This window comes from Paramisgurnus dabryanus, chromosome 19 (assembly GCF_030506205.2).
Source record: "Paramisgurnus dabryanus chromosome 19, PD_genome_1.1, whole genome shotgun sequence".
NCBI classification, from domain to species: Eukaryota; Metazoa; Chordata; class Actinopteri; order Cypriniformes; family Cobitidae; genus Paramisgurnus; species Paramisgurnus dabryanus.
The window spans coordinates 26523102-26542055 of NC_133355.1; the positions used below are offsets into that span (position 1 = coordinate 26523102).

Here is an 18954-nt window from a genome sequence, read left to right on the forward strand (position 1 = left end):
GGAGCAGAAGAGTGACTGATAAGCACTTCTCACCTGCCCTGCCCGGTTTGATGTCCCTATCACCGGCATATCAACACCCCCATTCATATTCACATGCAAGATGTTTCTCCTACAGGAGCTATTTGTTGTCTGGATATGCAGCACGGTGGGGACTGAAACACCAGCCTAAAGACGACTCTCTTTTGGATAAAAGGTGATAAATGCTCTAGATACTATAGACTATACCAACTTTGGAATGATCTTGTGACATTTCAGGCCTTTCAGACAGCTGATCAGGAAAGCGAGAGTCTGACGCATGAACGACGAGATTATGACCCATCATCGCAAAACGAACACATCACAAAAGCTCCGGGCACAAGAAGACTCCCTCCTCCTCTCCATCACACCCAACCCCCTACTCTCTCTCTCTCTGGAGTAAAAGAGGAGACAGTGTTTCAATATACCGGCTTATTCATTACATTCTCTCATCTGACACGCATAAAAAGCATTCTGCCCCGGTCCCCGAGGTTCTGTGCATTCTGGGAAAGTAGCGAGACATGGATGTGTTTGCGTTCTTCGCATTCCTCCGCTAACAGTTTAGACTTTGTCATTTGACAAGGCCTAGAAGAAAAACAGAGCGGATTGAGACAAGGAGAAGATAAATGATAGTGAATAAGAGAAATTTGGATTTGATTTATCGGGACGACTCATATAATCAAGTTGTATGGGATATCACAGGAAATCCTAGTGGACTGTTGGAATAAAATCAAAATACATTTGAAAATCACATGTCTTATGTTGTGTCAAACTTTATTGCAAACTATACTGAATGGGTGCATTGTTTGGTGATATACTGCAAATATAGGATTGTTCACTTTAGTGCAATAGACACAAAAATATAACATTGCTCATATGTTGGGTTCCCCGTGATGATGCCATGTGGGTCCTGAAGGAAAACAACTAATATAAAATTTTTTACAAATATGCATACATTTTGCATTTATTAAGTTTATTTGTATCCACATGTATAAATATAGACATTAAGTATCTGCTTAATCGTCCATTTTAAGACAAAATGCTAAAAATACAATCGTCCATACTAGTACACATGCATTAACTATTACCATTAACTGTTTAAGCGTTATCAGAACGTGGAAAATTATGTAATGTTGCATATAGCTAGCAGAACTTTACATATTTATGTTGCATTACACCAAATGCATCACATTGAAGCACAGGTCACGTGCCGTGCGTGACAAGCCCTACTCTACTTCATGGGTTTCAGTAAAGTACAGTAGATCCCCATTGTGCCCAGTATCCATAGAGTTCAACAAGTCACTGATGGTTCCCTTTCCTTCTCAATTTTATGCCATTTTCTTTCTTCAAGTCTCATGCGAAACCAAAGGGGTGGGACCGCGATGTCCAGAAGTGGGCGGCACCCGCGTGTTCGATTGGTTGGAGTTGTTCGGGACACGCCCGTGGGCGGGGTCTTTGGTTATCTTCAAGCGCTGTAGAACTAGAACTGGTAGTAGTAGATTGCCCTCGACGCACACGGGTGGACAAGAGTGGATCGTCTCGATTTTTTTTCTTGTAAAGGAAAAAAAGAAAAAAACACATCAACTTTACTCGCGCCTTTGGATGCACGCCACGCGGGCTTCTCTGGATTAATTGTTTTGACACTTACCCGAATTTGAGTCCTTTTTTTATTTACTTTAAAACCAAACTGAGCATAATGGGATCCCAGGCATCAAAGGGAGGAGTGGCTGTCGACGGGAAAGCCGCCGTTGCTGACCCGGCTGCCGTCAAGACAAATGGCCAGGTAAGACTAAAATCAACGAAACCCCGTCTGCGACACACCCACATCTGACCAACAAGTGCTTCTCAACGGCATCACTGCTGGAGTGCTGTGAAAAATAGCAAAACGACGATTTAAACAAATCAAGATCGACGAGACACATTGATTTATTTCATTTTTCGTACTGAAGATATTTTTTAAAATATTCGTTTCATCTCAATTGTAAGCTTTTCATTCATCACCAAAAACGCGCTTATAATTCATTTTGTGCTTGACTGTTGAATGTTTATGTTTTTATTTAATCACCACAGCTTTAATTTTGTGTCCATCTGGAGGATTTTTAGGATGTCGATGTTGTTGCCATGCGATCTCCATTAATGCCCGTGTAGGAGGATGCTCGAGTTAACAGCAGGGGGTGGCGATCGATCAGTAAATTTGGCTACAATTTGCATTTTAGGGCGAATTTTGCCTGATAATTCACGTGGTTACGTTGGATATTGTGGTTATGTTGGATACTTGGCAGTATTTTACGTTAATTTTATTTTTTTGCGTGGAGTAATTTTCAGACGCACGCGTTTAGTCTAGACATAGAGGCGAGTCCACATTTTGTGAAGCAAGCTGTGGTGGTTTTATGCGACTGAAACATTTTTGATCAATGAGTGTACTTATATTTTATATTAGTTTTTGAAATGCTGTTTGGATGGATCTGTTTGTCGATGGTTTTGAATGAAATTCCCCGTCGTGTTTCGATCGGTCTCGGTCTTTTGTTTAAAGCCCCAGTCTCTGTTCGCATTGTGAATTTTTTGCGTGACTCGAGCGCCCTCGTCCGGTAGTGTGCGATACTGCAAGGCGTCACCTCGAAGACGTGCAGTATGTACGTGATGGGTCAATGATGTGATCGTCGACGATTGAAGGGATGCCCTGAAATATATGTTTATATATAATAGGCCCACAGTATGGTGGTGTTACCATTTATTCATATATATGTGTGTAGACTGTCTGATGTGGATTTAATTTTCCTTCAATTAAATTTTACCTTTTTTTTGTCTCCCAGGAGAACGGCCATGTTAAGACCAACGGTGACGTCTCTGCCAAGGCAGATGGAGATGCAGCCGCCACCAACGGTTCCGCAGAGGCGGCCAAAGAATCCGAGGCGGGGGCCGGCGATGCCATCGAGCCCGCTCCCGCAGCCGAGGGTGAGGCTGCCAAACCAGAGGGTGAGGCCACCAAGGAGACCCCCAAGAAGAAGAAGAAGAAGTTCTCCCTGAAGAACTCCTTCAAATTCAAGGGGATCTCACTGAAGAAGAACAAGAAGAGCACAGAGGTGAAGGAAGAAGCCGCCGACGCCGCTCCGGCCGCAGAGGAGAAGGCAGAAGAGAACGGGGTGGCCGCCGAGGAGAAGAAGGAGGAGGAGGAGGAGCCCAAGGCGGAGGAGACACCTGCCCCTGCCGAGACCCCCAAGGCCGAGGAACCCGCAGCCAAACCCGAGGAGCCTGCCGCTGCTCCTAAAGAGGAGGAGGCGGCTGCTGAACCTGCTGCAGAGCCCACAAAACCAACAGAGGAGACCAGCTCCACACCTGCGCCATCTGAACAGAAGGAGTGATTGTATTTCACAAAGGACTTTGTGAACTGTTTTTCCAAGAAAAAATATATATTTATATATATGTGTATATGTATACATATGTATATATACATGGATATATGTATATGTATATATACACATGTATGTGAAAAAAAGACTCCTCGTGCCACTTTCTTCAAGATTAATAACAAATGACAGACTAGATTCACTAGTTCACTTCCCTTGATAATGGCTCAAAGATCTGGGATGCCGAGCGTAGGCCTGTATTTTTACGGGACGTCAACGCAAGAGTGGGTTGAGAGGACGGGATCCACGAGAAGCATCTTTCAACGCCACCATCGAACAGATGCGATGATATGAATTGTGCAAGATCAACATCACCACATATAATGACTGTTAAAAAAAAAAGGAAATCGAAAAAGACTTGCCAACTTTCTACATTCCTATATTTTAACCCAAATTTAAGTATTTTGTGGTGTATAGAGAACCATTTTAAATATCCTGAAGGCTTTGTCTCGTTTGTTTGAAAACGCATTTTAATTTTCATCTTGGCTTAAAGAAAAAACAAAACAAAAACACATTTGAGCTTGCTATGTTCACATTTTGAAGTTTTAAAAAAGCAGAGTTGTTATGTGTTAAATGTGAGCCTTGATCTGCTTTTTGGTCTCTGTAAATACATTTGACCAATTTTGTTCTTTATTTTGCTAATGTTTAAAGATGTTACTGGTTTTATTGTAAAGTTGATAATGGTAAATAAATGTTGGTTACCTACATATGACCGGTTTGCATTTTTCCTTCACGTAGCTTTTCACATAGTCAAACTATTTTAACTATAGGTCATGTCTAAAGAAGTCACTCATAATACATGTGATAAAAGGAATTTATCAGCATGTATAATGAATTTTACTTGGACAAATAAAAAACAACATATATTTCCACAGTGACACACAGATACAGTATAATAAGACTGACCAAAAATTAAAGGGATAGTTTACACAAAAATGAAAATTCTTTCATAATTGATTCACTCTCATGTTGTTACAAACCTGAATAAATGTCTTTGTTCTGATGAACACGAAGGACAATATTTTAAGGAATGTTTGTTCCAAACGGCTTGTGGGCCCCATTTACTTCCATAGTAGGAAAAAAGAATAGCCTACTATGAAAGTGAATGGAGCTCAAGAACGATGTGGTTACAAACATTTCTCAAAATATTTTTCTTTGTGTTCATCAGAACAAAAACATTCATACAGGTTTGACACAACATTAAGGTGAGTAGATGAGTAGAGAATTTTTATTTTTTAGTGACCTATCCCTTTAAGTCAGTAATGCATGTAGCTTGTGTAAAAGTCTGATCCTTATCATCAAACACAAATCCCAAACTTTGATTTTTAATTTCTACCTGAAACGAACAGAATTTTTAGTGTATTATAAAGATCTCTCCCCAAGCAAATAGTCACATTTAATTTTGCATTTTTTAAGTCACCTTGCATTCACTGTTTATTGAATATATTTATTTATTATAATTTTAACTCAATAAACCTTACGTCTATTTAAATCAGCTAAATTAATTTAACGGCAGGTTATTTTTAATAGTATTTCTGTGTGAAGCAGTATATTTAATTTTTATTCGGTAGTAATTAGCCTGCTTAGGTGCGTGACCGCATAAGAAAACTAACATAAATTCATGGATTAATTGCGTACTTTGTTTCTCTTGGATGAGTCGCTATATTTGTATTAAAACGTCACAGTTGCATTTTGTCGTCTGTCTCATGATGACGGTAATGGCTGCAGATTTATCGCTGGGGGATTGCGGGTTAAATGTAATCATATACCGCCATCGCGTGTCGATTATGGGTATTGCAGTTATCTGGATGGAATGTAGTTTTTGGTTTTACCTGAAGCAAACTTGTAACCTGTAGATAAAGTCACTTACTTGCACTATTGCAGTGCACGTGTTGGGCTTCTGACAGAGATTATTGTCGTTTGTTATACTAAAATTATTTCTCCTGCCTTATTTGTGGCAATAAAAACGAATCACATTTAATAGCTATTTTTAATAGCTATATTATAGCTATATTTTATATTATACAGCTCTTGGTGCATTTGGTCTTATTCGAATATTGAAATCATTACATTTTTCTTATTCTTTCCTCTGTGTTAGGAAGGATATATATATTTTTGTTTATAAAGATTTGTACACATAATCACTTTAATATAATTGGATGAATTAGAAGTAGAAAACAAAAATCAGGTGCCTTTAACTAGAACACTGATTTTGAATGAAACTTTACACAACCAAATACATACCATACCATGTTTTAGAGTCACTTATTCATTTTTGTGCTTTATTTTTTTAAATATATTTTTATTATGGTAGACTCAAAAACAACTATTACTACTGGATTTATGACATGACTAGATGGCTGCTTTCCCTTATTGCTTGGTCCAAATAATACATAAGAAAAGCATTTTATTGTTTCGTAATGAAATTAATTATTATGTTGACACTCATTAGATATTCCTTTGCATTTAGATAAAAACATTTAAAGATCATGAAAACATTTCAGTAAAGTGATCCTAAACGTTGGAATGTTCTGATTACATGAGTTTGTTATTAACACTTTTTTCACTTTAAAAAAAAATGAAAATTGTTTTATTCATTTATTTGTTCTTTATTTAAAACATTATGGATGTAAAAACAAATATTTCATATTATTGACAGTTAAAATAACCACAATATAATTCTATATTTAATAAAGAATATTTAATAGAGCTGCATGACTAATAATTATTAACATATTCCAACGACTGTAATTGTGACAAATATGAAAAAAAAATATGCCAAAATAAATAATGCACAGTACAAATATTTTAACGATTAAGTCCTAAATGTAAAAATTGACACTAATGTACAAACCAAGAACAGCCAGGTTCATTATGGTAAAACAATTCTATATCGTAAAATAAATATGATAGTTGGTTGTAAAATTTGACAACTGAAATAGATGGTCTTTGGTATAGTCACTAGAACATTTCCTTAATGAAATTTCTTTGTGTAAATGACTGATTTTGGACATGCCACACTGAATATAAAACAGACAGCAAAGAGCCACACTCCAGTGCCTCTGGCAAGCTCCACATCTTAAGTTAGATATTGACATCATCCATTCTGATGCTGGCTCTTCACATCAAGGGGCTTTAAAACAGCATGAACATTTCAAAACTCTAAACATCAGTCAACCCCATTTAGTCCCAAACCACACAAGACACAAAATAGGTAAAATAGCTTCAGTTAGCATCTAAGATATCTGCTTATCATATTACAATGGAATTCATATTTGGAACAAGGTTTAGGAAATGAGAGAATCTCCTTTCAATACTCTTATTTTTTTTTAAACATAAAAACATAGTACACAATTCAAAACTTGCTAAATGAGCATTGCTTACTAATGCTTATCAATTAATTATCCTATAAAATAAATTAAATCCTGTTTAATTAGTCCTCTGTGCATTTCCAGAACAAACCCTTGACCAATCCAATAACTTACAAAAAAAAACTTGGGGCAACTTTATATCCTCTAGTTGTATATAAATTGATGTGGAAAGACTGTCCTTAACTTTTATGCCAGAAAAGCCTTTTTTTCTACACTTTGTGGACCTTTTTTTGGCATAAAGGAGTGCTTTTGAGCTCAGTAAAGCAAACGGCTTTATATAAAACCCAATGAACCCTTCTGATTGATGGAGAGTAATGTTTTATGGTGTTATCTTTCCATAAATGGCTATCTTTAAATGATATCTAAAATGTAAGTTTCTTTGGATAAAAGCATTTGCTGAATAAGTAAACATAAATGTTAATATTGTGTTCATTAGTTTTCAATCAAAATGTGATTTTTATATAACAAGATGGTAGCAGCAGTTTTGCTACAATGTTGAGTGGTGCCTGGAGAAGTGGGTATAGCCTACTCTTAATTTATGCCCCCATTTTTTTTAATGACCCAACTAAGGTTGAATGCCCTGTGTTATAAACAGTGACAACTTTGCATAGTATTGTCTTTTACTTTCTGTTGCATGCAGAGCCGGCCCTAGACCTTCGGGGGCCCTAAGCACAGTTTGGTCGGGTGCCCATTTGACCGTTTTAAGTAAGGCCTAAAGAAAAGAAATGACTAAATGTTGTCTATTAAATTATGTTTTAATTATTCTATGTATACTGTATATGTTAATTATCTTTTTTACGCTGCTGGTCCTGAGTACGTATTTCGTTCTTATGTGGCAACATGTTGCCTACAGAATGACAATAAAAGACCTTGGGGTGGTCCCAGACAGGGATTATCTAAGGCCAGTACTCGGCCTTAGTTTAATTAGAAAACATAACTAATTTTAACAAACATGCCTTACTAAAAACATTACTTGTGTTTATTTTGAGGCAAAACAAAGGGCACTGGTGTATTTTAAGATATGCATGACTTTTTAGCATAATGATCATTATAAAATTATTGTATTAATTAATATTTAGAAGTTGGTATACCCATGCCATCTAATAAAGAAGTAAAGAAGAAAGAGGCACTTGATGCATTATCAGATCAGCTACCAGTCTATTTTTTGCAGCACTTTTTAGTTAATTTTGTGAATTTAGGTTCAGTGTAGGCTACTGGAATTTGCTAAATGTAATTGTTTCTTGTAACAAATAACTTTTTTAAAAGAAAACATTAATGTTTTGGATAAAGGGGTGGTGATGGTGCAGTGGATAAGACACTCGCCTTTGGTGTGAGAGACCCGGGTTCGAATCCACTATGACACATCATTGTGTCCATAAGCATGACACTTAACCCCTAGTTGCTCCTCTATGACCTCTGACATATATATATAGCAATTGTAAGTCGCTTTGGATAAAAGCGTCAGCTAAATGAATAAATGTAAATGTTATTTACCATAAGTGGTCAATATCACTATGAAGTGCCTTTGAGACTGCAAAATCTCCCCCCCCCCAAAACTATGAGATTTTCTATTCATATGTTTTGTATTAAGGGGACTTAATAGAAATGCATATTGGTCAAGCTCCAGCACATTTTATAAATTATCTGTAAGCAGACATACAAACAAACCTATAAAATATGTCCACTATGTCATGCAAATTCAATGTAAATGTTCATGACAGGGTGGACAATTTAGCTAAATTTAACATTTAATGAATGATGTAGCTGCAGTTAACTAAGTGGTTCACTGTTAAAGCTGTCTGTGCACTTTTTAAAATATATATTTTAATTTCCTTTAAGTTTTATGTTAATTAATATTTCACAATAACAATGTTTACATTTTAAGCTTGACAACACACAACTACAAACACAATACGATGAAAATAAGGAAAAATATATGTAGATACTTACTGTGTGTGCATTATATGTTTTAACCCATGGTTCTCAAACTTTTTTGACGTTTTTGTGTACAGTGACCCCCACTTTTGCCCTTGGTGGCCCCCCCAAAGAAAATTTATGACATAACACATTGTAAAACATCAAATTTGAATTAACCAAAACTTATTAAAATATACAATTTAGTGCTGTTAGTTACTAGCCTTATCTTTTCTGAGGTTTCAAACTTTCATTAAACAGTTTGTGATAACTTAATGCATTTTATAAAATGTCATAAAACTGGGGCCCCCCTGGCACCATCTCAGGGCCCCTCAGGGGGCCACAGCCCCCAGTTTGAGAACCACTGTTTTAACCTCCACCAAATAAAGACTAAATGGGGGACGGGATGTCATTGACTACATCAGTTGATTTCTTAAAGGGCATTTAACCCAAAATGACAGGGTGAACAGCAATTTCAGGGACACGTGCAAAATGCTTATTATTTTAATAAAATTGAATCAAAATTATAAAAATGACTTTTTTATCAAATAAATTCTTGAGGACAATAAGAAAAATCTAAAAGTTTTTGAATTTTATATCATTTATTAACTTTTTACACCCACTAAATTTAGTTGAGCAGTGTTTGGGACATGCCAAAATTGCATTCATACATTCAAATAAAAATTGTATAAAATGGGATAAAACATATTTCAAGAGACTTATCATTGAACTTGTGTGTGTGTGTAAATGTTTGGCCATTTATAATAAAACTAGTGCTGGGCAAAGATTAATCGCGATTAATCGCATACAAAACAAAAGTGGGTTTTTTGCATAATATATGTGCGTGTACTGTGTCTAATGATTATGTATATTTAACCAGACACACATTCATATATATTCATTTCAGAATTGTTTTATTTTTATATCAATTTTTTTAATTATATTTAATATAGAATACATAAAAATATAAATAAATATATATAAACATGTAAATGTTTCTTAAATACATACATGAATGTGTGTGTATTTATTTATACAAAATAATTACACACAGCACACACTCGTATATTATGCCAAAAATCACTTTTATTTTGTATGCGATTAATCGCGATTAATCTTTGCCCAGCACTAAATAAAACCTCAGAATTTCATTATTTCGGATTATATTCATGATGACTGAGTGATTCTAATGAGGACAGCAAAAGGCACTCAAGTAGTGAACAAATTCATGCCTGGGTGTGTTTCCCAAAAGCTAACTAACTATTGCCGTAAATTCCATTAAATTCCGATACAGTTCATGAAATTAAAGCAAACAGTCTACAGACAGCCCAAAACGCCAACCTCCATAACTGTACAACAACACTGAATAACATTATGATTTGTAGATTACGCGATATATTGGACATTTAAACAAAGTAACATTAGGGTGAGTGGCATCTACGCTTAAGCACTTGATTAAGACAGCAAGAGAAACGATTGGTCGAGATACGAAACAGTCACGCCTTCCGTGCATAATTCTGAACGGTGATTGGCTCAAAGACGCTCGAGACAAGTTGCTATTGAAGTTGGTCGATGCGCAGAAAGCCCGGCAGGCGCAGGCTGTAATTGGAGGTAAAATGGCGCTGACTTCTCAAGGAACAAAGAAGAAAGTTTGCTACTATTACGATGGTAAGAATTGGTTATTTTTGAGTTATTATAGAGTTTTTATTGTTCGAGCAAAGAAGTAAAGTGCATGCTTTGGATAAATGCTGCACAATGCTCAGGTTCCGTTGAATGTGAGTTGGGGTTAGCGCGGTGCTAATGCTAGTTTTGGCTTAGCATGCTAGTTGCTCTTTATCCTGTTGTGCTGGACAGCACAGATCTAACATCAGCACAAAAACAACAACATTTACGCGCATCATCTATATTCCCTCTTCTGATTATAATGTGAAGCTAAAGTTTGTTTAGCTTGTTGTAGTTATTGATGTGTTTAGTGCTAGCAGCACATCTGCGCGTGTGTGATGCTCAGTTGTCTTTGTCTCCTGATTTCTGTCATCGCATCCGATAGTTTAATTGTAAACATTAAGTTTTGGATTACGATAAAATGATAAAGAAATAAATCTTAGTTTTGCAGCACGGGTTGTTTCTCTAGAAATTGATTTCTGCCCCAGATAATCAAAACCAGAAATGTATTAAATCGGAAGTAATTTTACGCAGTTCACAAAGTATAATAAATACAAACTAACACGTCATGGTTCATCCAGAGGTAAAGACGAGCAGTTTGATAGTAATTCTTTTATTTGGTTTTCTTCAGGTGATGTGGGGAATTACTACTATGGTCAGGGTCATCCCATGAAACCCCACAGAATTCGCATGACCCACAACCTTCTGCTGAATTATGGCCTCTACAGAAAGATGGAAATTTATGTGAGAGAAATATTAAGTCTACATACTTTTTTATCTAAATTTCGTCTTTTGGCTAAAAGTGATTGATTACTTGTTGGCATGTTCAGAGGCCTCACAAGGCCAATGCCGAAGAGATGACCAAGTATCACAGTGACGACTACATCAAGTTCCTGCGCTCCATCCGGCCAGACAACATGTCTGAGTACAGCAAGCAGATGCAGAGATGTAAGTTTACTTCCAATATTGAATGTTTTGAGTTTTTAAGTAAAGCATTTATAGGCAATGCGAACATTTTAAATTTTATATCAAAAGTGCCTTATGTTTTCATTTTATGCATGTACTTTAATAAAACATTTATGTCTCGTGCAGTCAATGTTGGGGAGGATTGTCCTGTCTTTGACGGCTTATTTGAATTCTGTCAGCTCTCGACAGGTGGCTCTGTTGGTAAGTATATTTAAAACAGATTGCATACTTTGGCATAGCTAAATCTGTTTATAACACTTTTATGATTACTTTCAGCCGGGGCTGTGAAACTCAACAAACAGCAGACAGACATCGCCATTAACTGGGCAGGAGGGCTTCATCACGCCAAGAAGTCTGAGGCATCTGGGTTCTGTTATGTCAACGATATTGTCTTGGCTATTCTGGAACTGCTCAAGTATGTTGACTAAAGCTACGTTAGCATGACGACAATGTAGTTTTTTCTTTGCGTTTGTAATGTAACTTACACACGACAACGTTGTTAAAATGATCTGCTAAATGAGTAAAAATGTTAGGTGTGTTCGACATCAGCTGCGGCTGGATGTAACCGTTCTGCGAGATTTAAAGAGTTTAAAAAGTTTAAAATAAGCATACATTATTTTAATACCAATGTAGTAGGGTCTACGTTTTTATCCATGTTATTTTGATGAACATGACACAAAATAACATCGCGACTACATGAAAATAGCTTTAACTGTTATAAAAATACAGATTTGTGAGCATTCGTGGAACTGAGGGCGTGAAAATACTTGGAAAATAAACACGAAACACACGTGATTGTTGTCATGTGGTGAATCCGACCAGTCTTGAAACCGCTGTGTCGTCATTACAGCCCGTGCAGCTCCTCTTTGGGAAATGCGCTGGCTGACTCAGGAGGCTGATCTCGAATCACTCTTGCGGTTCTTTAAAACCATGTGACACAGTCACGTGCCTGCAGCGCCAGCTTAAGTCGGGCAAAATTACTAACCGACATGCACTGCTTCGAGTCAGCCGCAGATCGGTCTGCACAGCACCGCATGAAGTCAAACACACCTATCGTATTATGTGTAGGGGTGGGCCGATCCAACACTTGGGATTGGGTCAATCCGGACCTTTTTTGCTGGATTGGGTGTCCGATAAACTTAGTTTATAGAGGGTTTCTGCGGGGTCTTAGATTTCAAAATCACATTTTAAGGCCTTAAAATGTCTTTAATTCACTGATCTAGGTCTTAAATAATTTTAAACCGGTCTTAATTTTCCTACGTTGATGTAACGCTACCTCTAATGCTGATTGAAGCTATGGTACAGCATGGTAAAATCATGGTAACTTTAAGCGCTCATTTATACATCTTAAAGGTGCAGTGTGTAAATTTTAGCAGCATCTAGTGGTGAGGTTGCGAATGGCAACCAACGGCTCAGTCCACTGCTAATCCCTTGCTTTAGAAACGCATAGAGAAGCTACGAAAGCCGCCACCGGAAAAACATGTCATCGTCGGAGAAAACTTCTTAGAAACATGGCGGCACAAAATAGCGACTTCCATGTAAGGGGACCCTCGGTGTGTGTAGATAAAAACGTCTCATTCTAAGGTAATAAAAACATAACGGTTCATTATAAAAAGGTCTTTATACACCCCTGATAATATAGTTTTGTATATTATTTTGCATTTCTGTCAAGAGATCCTTCTAAAAATTACACACTGCACCTTTAAGATGTATAAATGAGCGCTTAAAGTTACCATGATTTTACCATGCTGTACCATAGCCGGTGATTTCGCTAAAAGGTTTTAAAAAACACATGGACGCATGCACACTGGACTATAAAATTGCAGTTTTATTGTGTTATAGGTCTTAAATTTTATTCATAATGGTCTTAAAAAGTCTTAAATTTGGCTTGGTGAAACCTGCAGAACCCTGTTATAGATTATTGCACTTTCATTGCTGAACTTCATAATTCTGAGTGTTAAAATCCCAAAATTGTGCATGCAGTTACCTTTCGATAAGTTTTTCAATTTGATGTTTATTTTTTTTCCCCTAGGTATCATCAAAGAGTGCTTTACATTGATATTGACATTCATCATGGAGATGGAGTTGAAGAAGCTTTCTACACAACAGACCGTGTCATGACTGTGTCCTTCCACAAGTATGGAGAGTATTTTCCTGGTACAGGAGATCTAAGAGTACGTTTGTCCTTCCTGAGCCTGAATCATTATAAATAAACATTTAGTTGAGTAAAACGTGATTGGCTAAAAGCCAATGTTGTCATTTTCATCTTGCAGGATATCGGCGCAGGAAAGGGAAAATACTACGCTGTCAACTACCCACTCAGGGATGGAATAGACGACGAATCATATGAAGCCATATTCAAACCTGTACGTTTTCACTTTAAGATTCGTAATCCAAAAATACATGTGTTAAAATTTTTATGTTAATGTTTGCGAATGTGCTGCAGATCATGGCCAAAGTGATGGAAATGTATCAGCCCAGTGCTGTGGTGCTTCAATGTGGTGCTGATTCTCTGTCTGGAGACAGACTGGGATGCTTCAACCTCACCATCAAAGGTATAACACAACATAGTCTCGCGTAGCCTCACGTTATGTCAACTTAATATTAATATACCACACAATACACAGCAACTAACCTAGTTATCAGTCTACACGTACTTAAGTGGATATCTAACAGAACATCTGTGATCTTCAGGTCATGCCAAGTGTGTGGAGTACATGAAGAGCTTTAATCTGCCACTGCTGATGTTGGGCGGTGGAGGTTACACCATCAGGAACGTGGCCCGCTGCTGGACCTTTGAGACCGCTGTTGCACTGGACTCCACCATTCCTAATGGTAAGCCCTTTACACCCGGTTCACTGTTAGTTTCGCATCTTGTGCATGTGATGGTGGCTGTAATTTAACCTCATTTTGTTACTTCAGAGCTCCCATACAACGATTACTTTGAGTATTTCGGACCTGATTTCAAGCTCCACATCAGTCCCTCCAACATGACCAATCAGAACACAAACGACTATCTGGAGAAAATCAAGTGAGTGGAACGAATGCATTTTGTTGGTTATTAAATTATTCCACTTGCTGCTGTTGATGATGTTGTGACATCTGTCCTCTGACAGTTTACTAAATTTGTCGTGTCCCATGCAGACAGCGTCTGTTTGAGAATCTGAGAATGCTGCCTCACGCCCCGGGTGTTCAGATGCAGGCGATTCCAGAGGATGCCGTTCAGGAAGACAGCGGAGATGAGGAGGATGATCCTGATAAACGCATATCTAGTTAGTACAGCTTTCTTCATTCTCTTATCACTTATGGCTATGTTTCTCCAAATACTAAAGGACTCTTTGTTGTGAACCTTAAGCCCGGGACACACCAAAAGATAATTGGGCTGAATTTGGGCTGACAAATCTCGATCGTCTTCATGATTGAACAGTTTAGTTAATAAGGTTTGCGCGTTGTGTTAAGAGCATCTGAATCTGCTCGGAAGCATGCGGAGGCGCTCCGATTGCAGATTGAAAATATTCAACATGTTCAATATTTACAATCAGAAATCCTGTTGTGTGGGGGAGCCTTGCCTGCTGTGTTTGTTTACTGTAAAGTCACGTTTGACCATGAGCGACATTGTGAGATTTCCGTGAGATTTCCTGTGTTCTCCATTAAGACTCGCATTGTTTGTAAAGATAAATTGAAGATGTGTGGTGTGCTGTGATGACCACATGGCGGATTTCCACACAATATACGAACAAAACTGCAAATCTTAAATTGTTTTCATGTTTTTGTCCCCTCACGTTTTGAAAATCTTTTAGTGTGGCCTTAGCTTTAGTCGTGCATGCTGACACTCAGTATGTTTTTAGTGATGATGTGCTTTTTTTCTTGAATCAATAGTTCGTGCCCATGACAAGCGGATAGCATGCGATGAGGAGTTCTCCGACTCTGAGGATGAAGGTCAGGGTGGCCGGAGAAATACAGCCAATTACAAGAAGCCCAAACGGGTGAAGACTGAAGAAGAGAAGGATGGAGAGGAGAAGAAAGGTGAGCCAACAGGTACAGCTGATTTCTTTCATTGGAGGGACTTAATTGGTCAACTTTAAAAAAATTGAAGCATTGAATAGACGAAAGTGCCTTCATCTTTTTTGTGCATTAATTTCATGTTAAATTGACATTATGCCAACTTAGTTTGAATGGTTTTAAATAATTTTGGGCTGTTTGCTGCAATTTTATTATGTAAATCTATGAGATTGTGAAGTGTGGATAGTAATGGATTTCTCTCTTCTAATCGCTACCAGATGTTAAAGAAGAGGAAAAAGCTCCAGAGGAAAAAATGGACACAAAAGGGTAAATATTTCTTCTCTTGCGTTATAAGGTTATTTTTTGGTAGATTTTATTTAAAATGATTGTGTTGAGCCTCTTACACACAGAAATTCTCGGTTGATTTTTAGATTTTCTGTAATCGGTTTGTTCGCACGCATCCCATAAAAGATGGGGCAACTTTCACCTTCTCGCAAAATTAAACTAATGAAACAAACTGAGAGCAGCCACTTCGGTTTTATCAATAAAGCCTAAAGATAGTGTTGTATATGTTTTTGCGCTAGAAGTCAGAAACTTATATAAACTTTGTGCTCGGTACATCACATTAGATCAACAGGCGGTCTTTTGTCGAATACATTCGACCACATGCGCATCTACACCACAAAAGCAGTCTGGTTAAATGTGTTTTCAACTACCTCTGAATGTGTTTGAAGGTGGACGAGCTCAAAACATTTGACACTTTTCTTTAACTTTGTCCACTTGTGATCCGACCGACCAAAGGCATCTTAATACCAGGTGTAAACAGCCTCATAAAGACAAGTGACATCAGGTTGTGAGGTGTAATGTAATTGAAATCGTGCATTTTCTGGAATTTTTTTTCCGTAGCTTCTTGAGGCGGTTTCCCGGACAGGGATTAGACTAGTCCTTGACTAAAATAAATGTAGGAGCTGTCCAAACTGAAAACCACTTGTGCTGACATCTTAAAATACATTAGCGCCCTTCGTTTTGCCTCAAAATGCACACAAGCAATGTTTTTAGTAAAGCATGTATGTTAAAAAATAGTTATATTTCCTAATTAAACTAAATAAAATGTATCTTTCTCATTTTGCATGAGTTGTCAGTTTTCTGATATACTGTAGTGTTGTGTAATGTCACATGACATGAATAGTAAACAATAAAATATATTCTATCTATCAATCTAAAATATATATTTTTATAATTTATTTATTTCTGTTTTTGTGCTCATGCAGTAATCATTGTAGCAATTAAGTAACAAGTTTCTGGGATCAATGCTCTGTGTGAAAGGGGGTTTTAGTTGACATTTAATGTCGTTTTTTGTGAAGTATTTATGCGCTTAATTTTTTTTAATGCAGGCCAAAAGAAGAATTAAAAGCGGTCTGAACAAATGGACGTTCGGTTGTCGCAGCTGCATGAACTTAAGTTGTCATACGTCCTTCATCCTCTCATGTCAACCCTGCATACACGAACACATTCTTGATGTTAGCCCTTGAGCGACACACTGTAAATTATTTTGTATGACTCGTTTTACTATTTGTAATCTAATGAAGCGCTATAAAGGTTTTTACATTACAAGTGTGAAATGAAAGATGTACCTTTTTTCTTTTCTTTTAGTGCTTTAAAACCATGTACGTTTCCCCCAAACTTAAACTTTGTTACTGTTTACTGCATATAGCACCTCGAGCAGGACCACAATGGCACAAATTTTCTCCTTAAAGTTGTTCTGAATGGTGGACTCGACAATTATTGGTTGCCCATATTTGGTTTCGATTTCTCCTTGGATGCTGTTTGTCTGGCGTCCTTTACCTCGTTTTTAAGCGATAAATGCTTGTTTTTATTATAAAGGTGTCTGTGTTGATGACTCTTGAGAACTTCCATCTGTCTAATGGGCATGGAAATTTGTTTGCTGTATTGCTCTTAGATTCCACATTATTTTCTGTTGTGGTTACGCTAGCGAGTCAGTCACACGGTATGACCTGATTTAGCCATTTGGCGTTCAGTGATTGTTAAATGTCCTTATTATAACAATGACTTTGGTAAATAAAAGAGAGAGCCTCTACTTATTGTCTCTTTCATTATTCATGACCACAATCTATGTTCAAATGTAATGGGATTTAACTTACAACACTAACAACCCTTGTGTGTTCAAAAGTTTACGTTTGGTTTGGTGGTAAACACTCTTCACTGTAAACAATGGTTTCAAAAGAGGGTTTTTAATGAATTTGTGACTGTCCATTTTTGATAAATGTTAAAACCAGTCAAAATATTTCTTCTCCTTAAACCTAAGAATGCAAGCATTACTAACTTTTTCATTACTTGTGTAGTTCAGTACCTATACTTGGTAAACATGGTTTATGGACTTTTGACTACAAGTTAACCTTGTTCTATAAAAATTCACTTTTTAGAAGTTATTTTCATTTAAAAATGGATATATAGTAGTTGGAACTACTTTATTCCTGTAGCTCAGTTGGTAGCATTGCATTAGTTGTGGTTTCAAATTCTGGGAACACGCGGATAAACGAATGGCTACCCAAGGGAAAAGGTGCACTAAAATACATACAAGTATACTTGTACTATTTTTAAGCACTAATTTTGTACTTCATGTACAAAATTGTCTTTAACAATTGAATATATTGAAACAAATAACATCTAATTGTATTCAACTGCTTTTTTGGGATGCAAAGTATTTAGTATACTTCATTCAAGTGAACTAAGGTACTACTGATGTAGAAGCATATTTTGTTTTTTTGTAGTGTATAACGCTTTTGCACAAAAATAAAAATAGGGAATGTAGGGGAGCACATGGAAAAAAGTAATGCTTTGGCTCTATAATTCAAACAATATTTAAGTTCGATTAATCATTTTTAAGCTCTGCTACAAATGAACACTTAAAGTTTGTTTGTGGGACCTACAATTATTGTACAATTATACCAAAAGTGACATGAGTGCAAACGTTTGCCCATAGGTGTTGTTGTAACACCTGCTAGAAAATTTTGTTTAAACACAAATAATTCAATAAAATTCTGTCTATATACTAAAGGTGGGTATTGTTCATATATCTGCCTATAATCAAAGAGTATAGAAGTACAAGAGGGGAAACTCTCATTCGTTTTTGGCAACAGTCACTAGGTGGCGCTTCAGTAGCGCGGCCGCCATTTTGGAATGAAAATTCTCACAGCCAATTCATTCTCAGCGAATCTCACAGCCAAATCAGAAGTGCAATAGTAAGTTTCTTAATTTAAAATTTTGTTCACTTTCTACACCTACACGAAACGCTGTATTGTCTTGTGTTGTATGTATGTGTTGATTTGTTGTTGTTATCAGTTCCAATCATTAAATAGATACACATTTGAGGTAGTTTTTTTCTTGCTTTATTATGTAATTCTATTTTATGCTACTTTACACATTTACTACTATTATTAGTTACCAACTCCACTAGCTATGAAATATATTTTGTAAATATTAATCCCCTGGATCCCGCAACAAACATTATAATATTTTTGGACAGTGTGTTTTTTTTTCTTAATCCATTTCGAGCAATTCAGATGTATATGTGTGTATATGTGTATGTATATGCA

The 18954-nt window shown here is 36.8% G+C and overlaps 2 protein-coding genes across 3 annotated transcripts; both read left to right on the top strand.

The window, feature by feature from the left end:
• Positions 1 to 1498: 1498 nt before the first annotated feature.
• Positions 1499 to 4129, top strand: marcksl1b (MARCKS-like 1b). The gene is made up of 2 exons (XM_065294524.1): positions 1499 to 1798; positions 2829 to 4129. The coding sequence occupies exons 1-2, from the start codon at positions 1712 to 1714 to the stop codon at positions 3375 to 3377; spliced, it is 636 nt and encodes a 211-aa protein (XP_065150596.1). The 5' UTR covers positions 1499 to 1711; the 3' UTR covers positions 3378 to 4129.
• A 6116-nt stretch (positions 4130 to 10245) lies between these two features.
• Positions 10246 to 17435, top strand: hdac1 (histone deacetylase 1). 2 transcript variants are annotated; one of them, XM_065294525.1, is made up of 14 exons: positions 10246 to 10375; positions 11001 to 11113; positions 11200 to 11317; positions 11462 to 11536; positions 11612 to 11750; positions 13368 to 13509; positions 13609 to 13701; positions 13782 to 13890; positions 14030 to 14170; positions 14258 to 14366; positions 14480 to 14607; positions 15215 to 15373; positions 15616 to 15664; positions 16732 to 17435. In XM_065294525.1, exons 1-14 carry the CDS (start codon positions 10324 to 10326, stop codon positions 16757 to 16759), a joined length of 1455 nt encoding a protein of 484 aa, XP_065150597.1. In that variant the 5' UTR covers positions 10246 to 10323; the 3' UTR covers positions 16760 to 17435. The 2 variants fall into 2 exon arrangements, with proteins under 2 accessions (XP_065150597.1, XP_065150598.1); XM_065294526.1 differs by having other exon boundaries at positions 15215 to 15361.
• The last annotated feature ends 1519 nt before the right edge of the window (positions 17436 to 18954 follow it).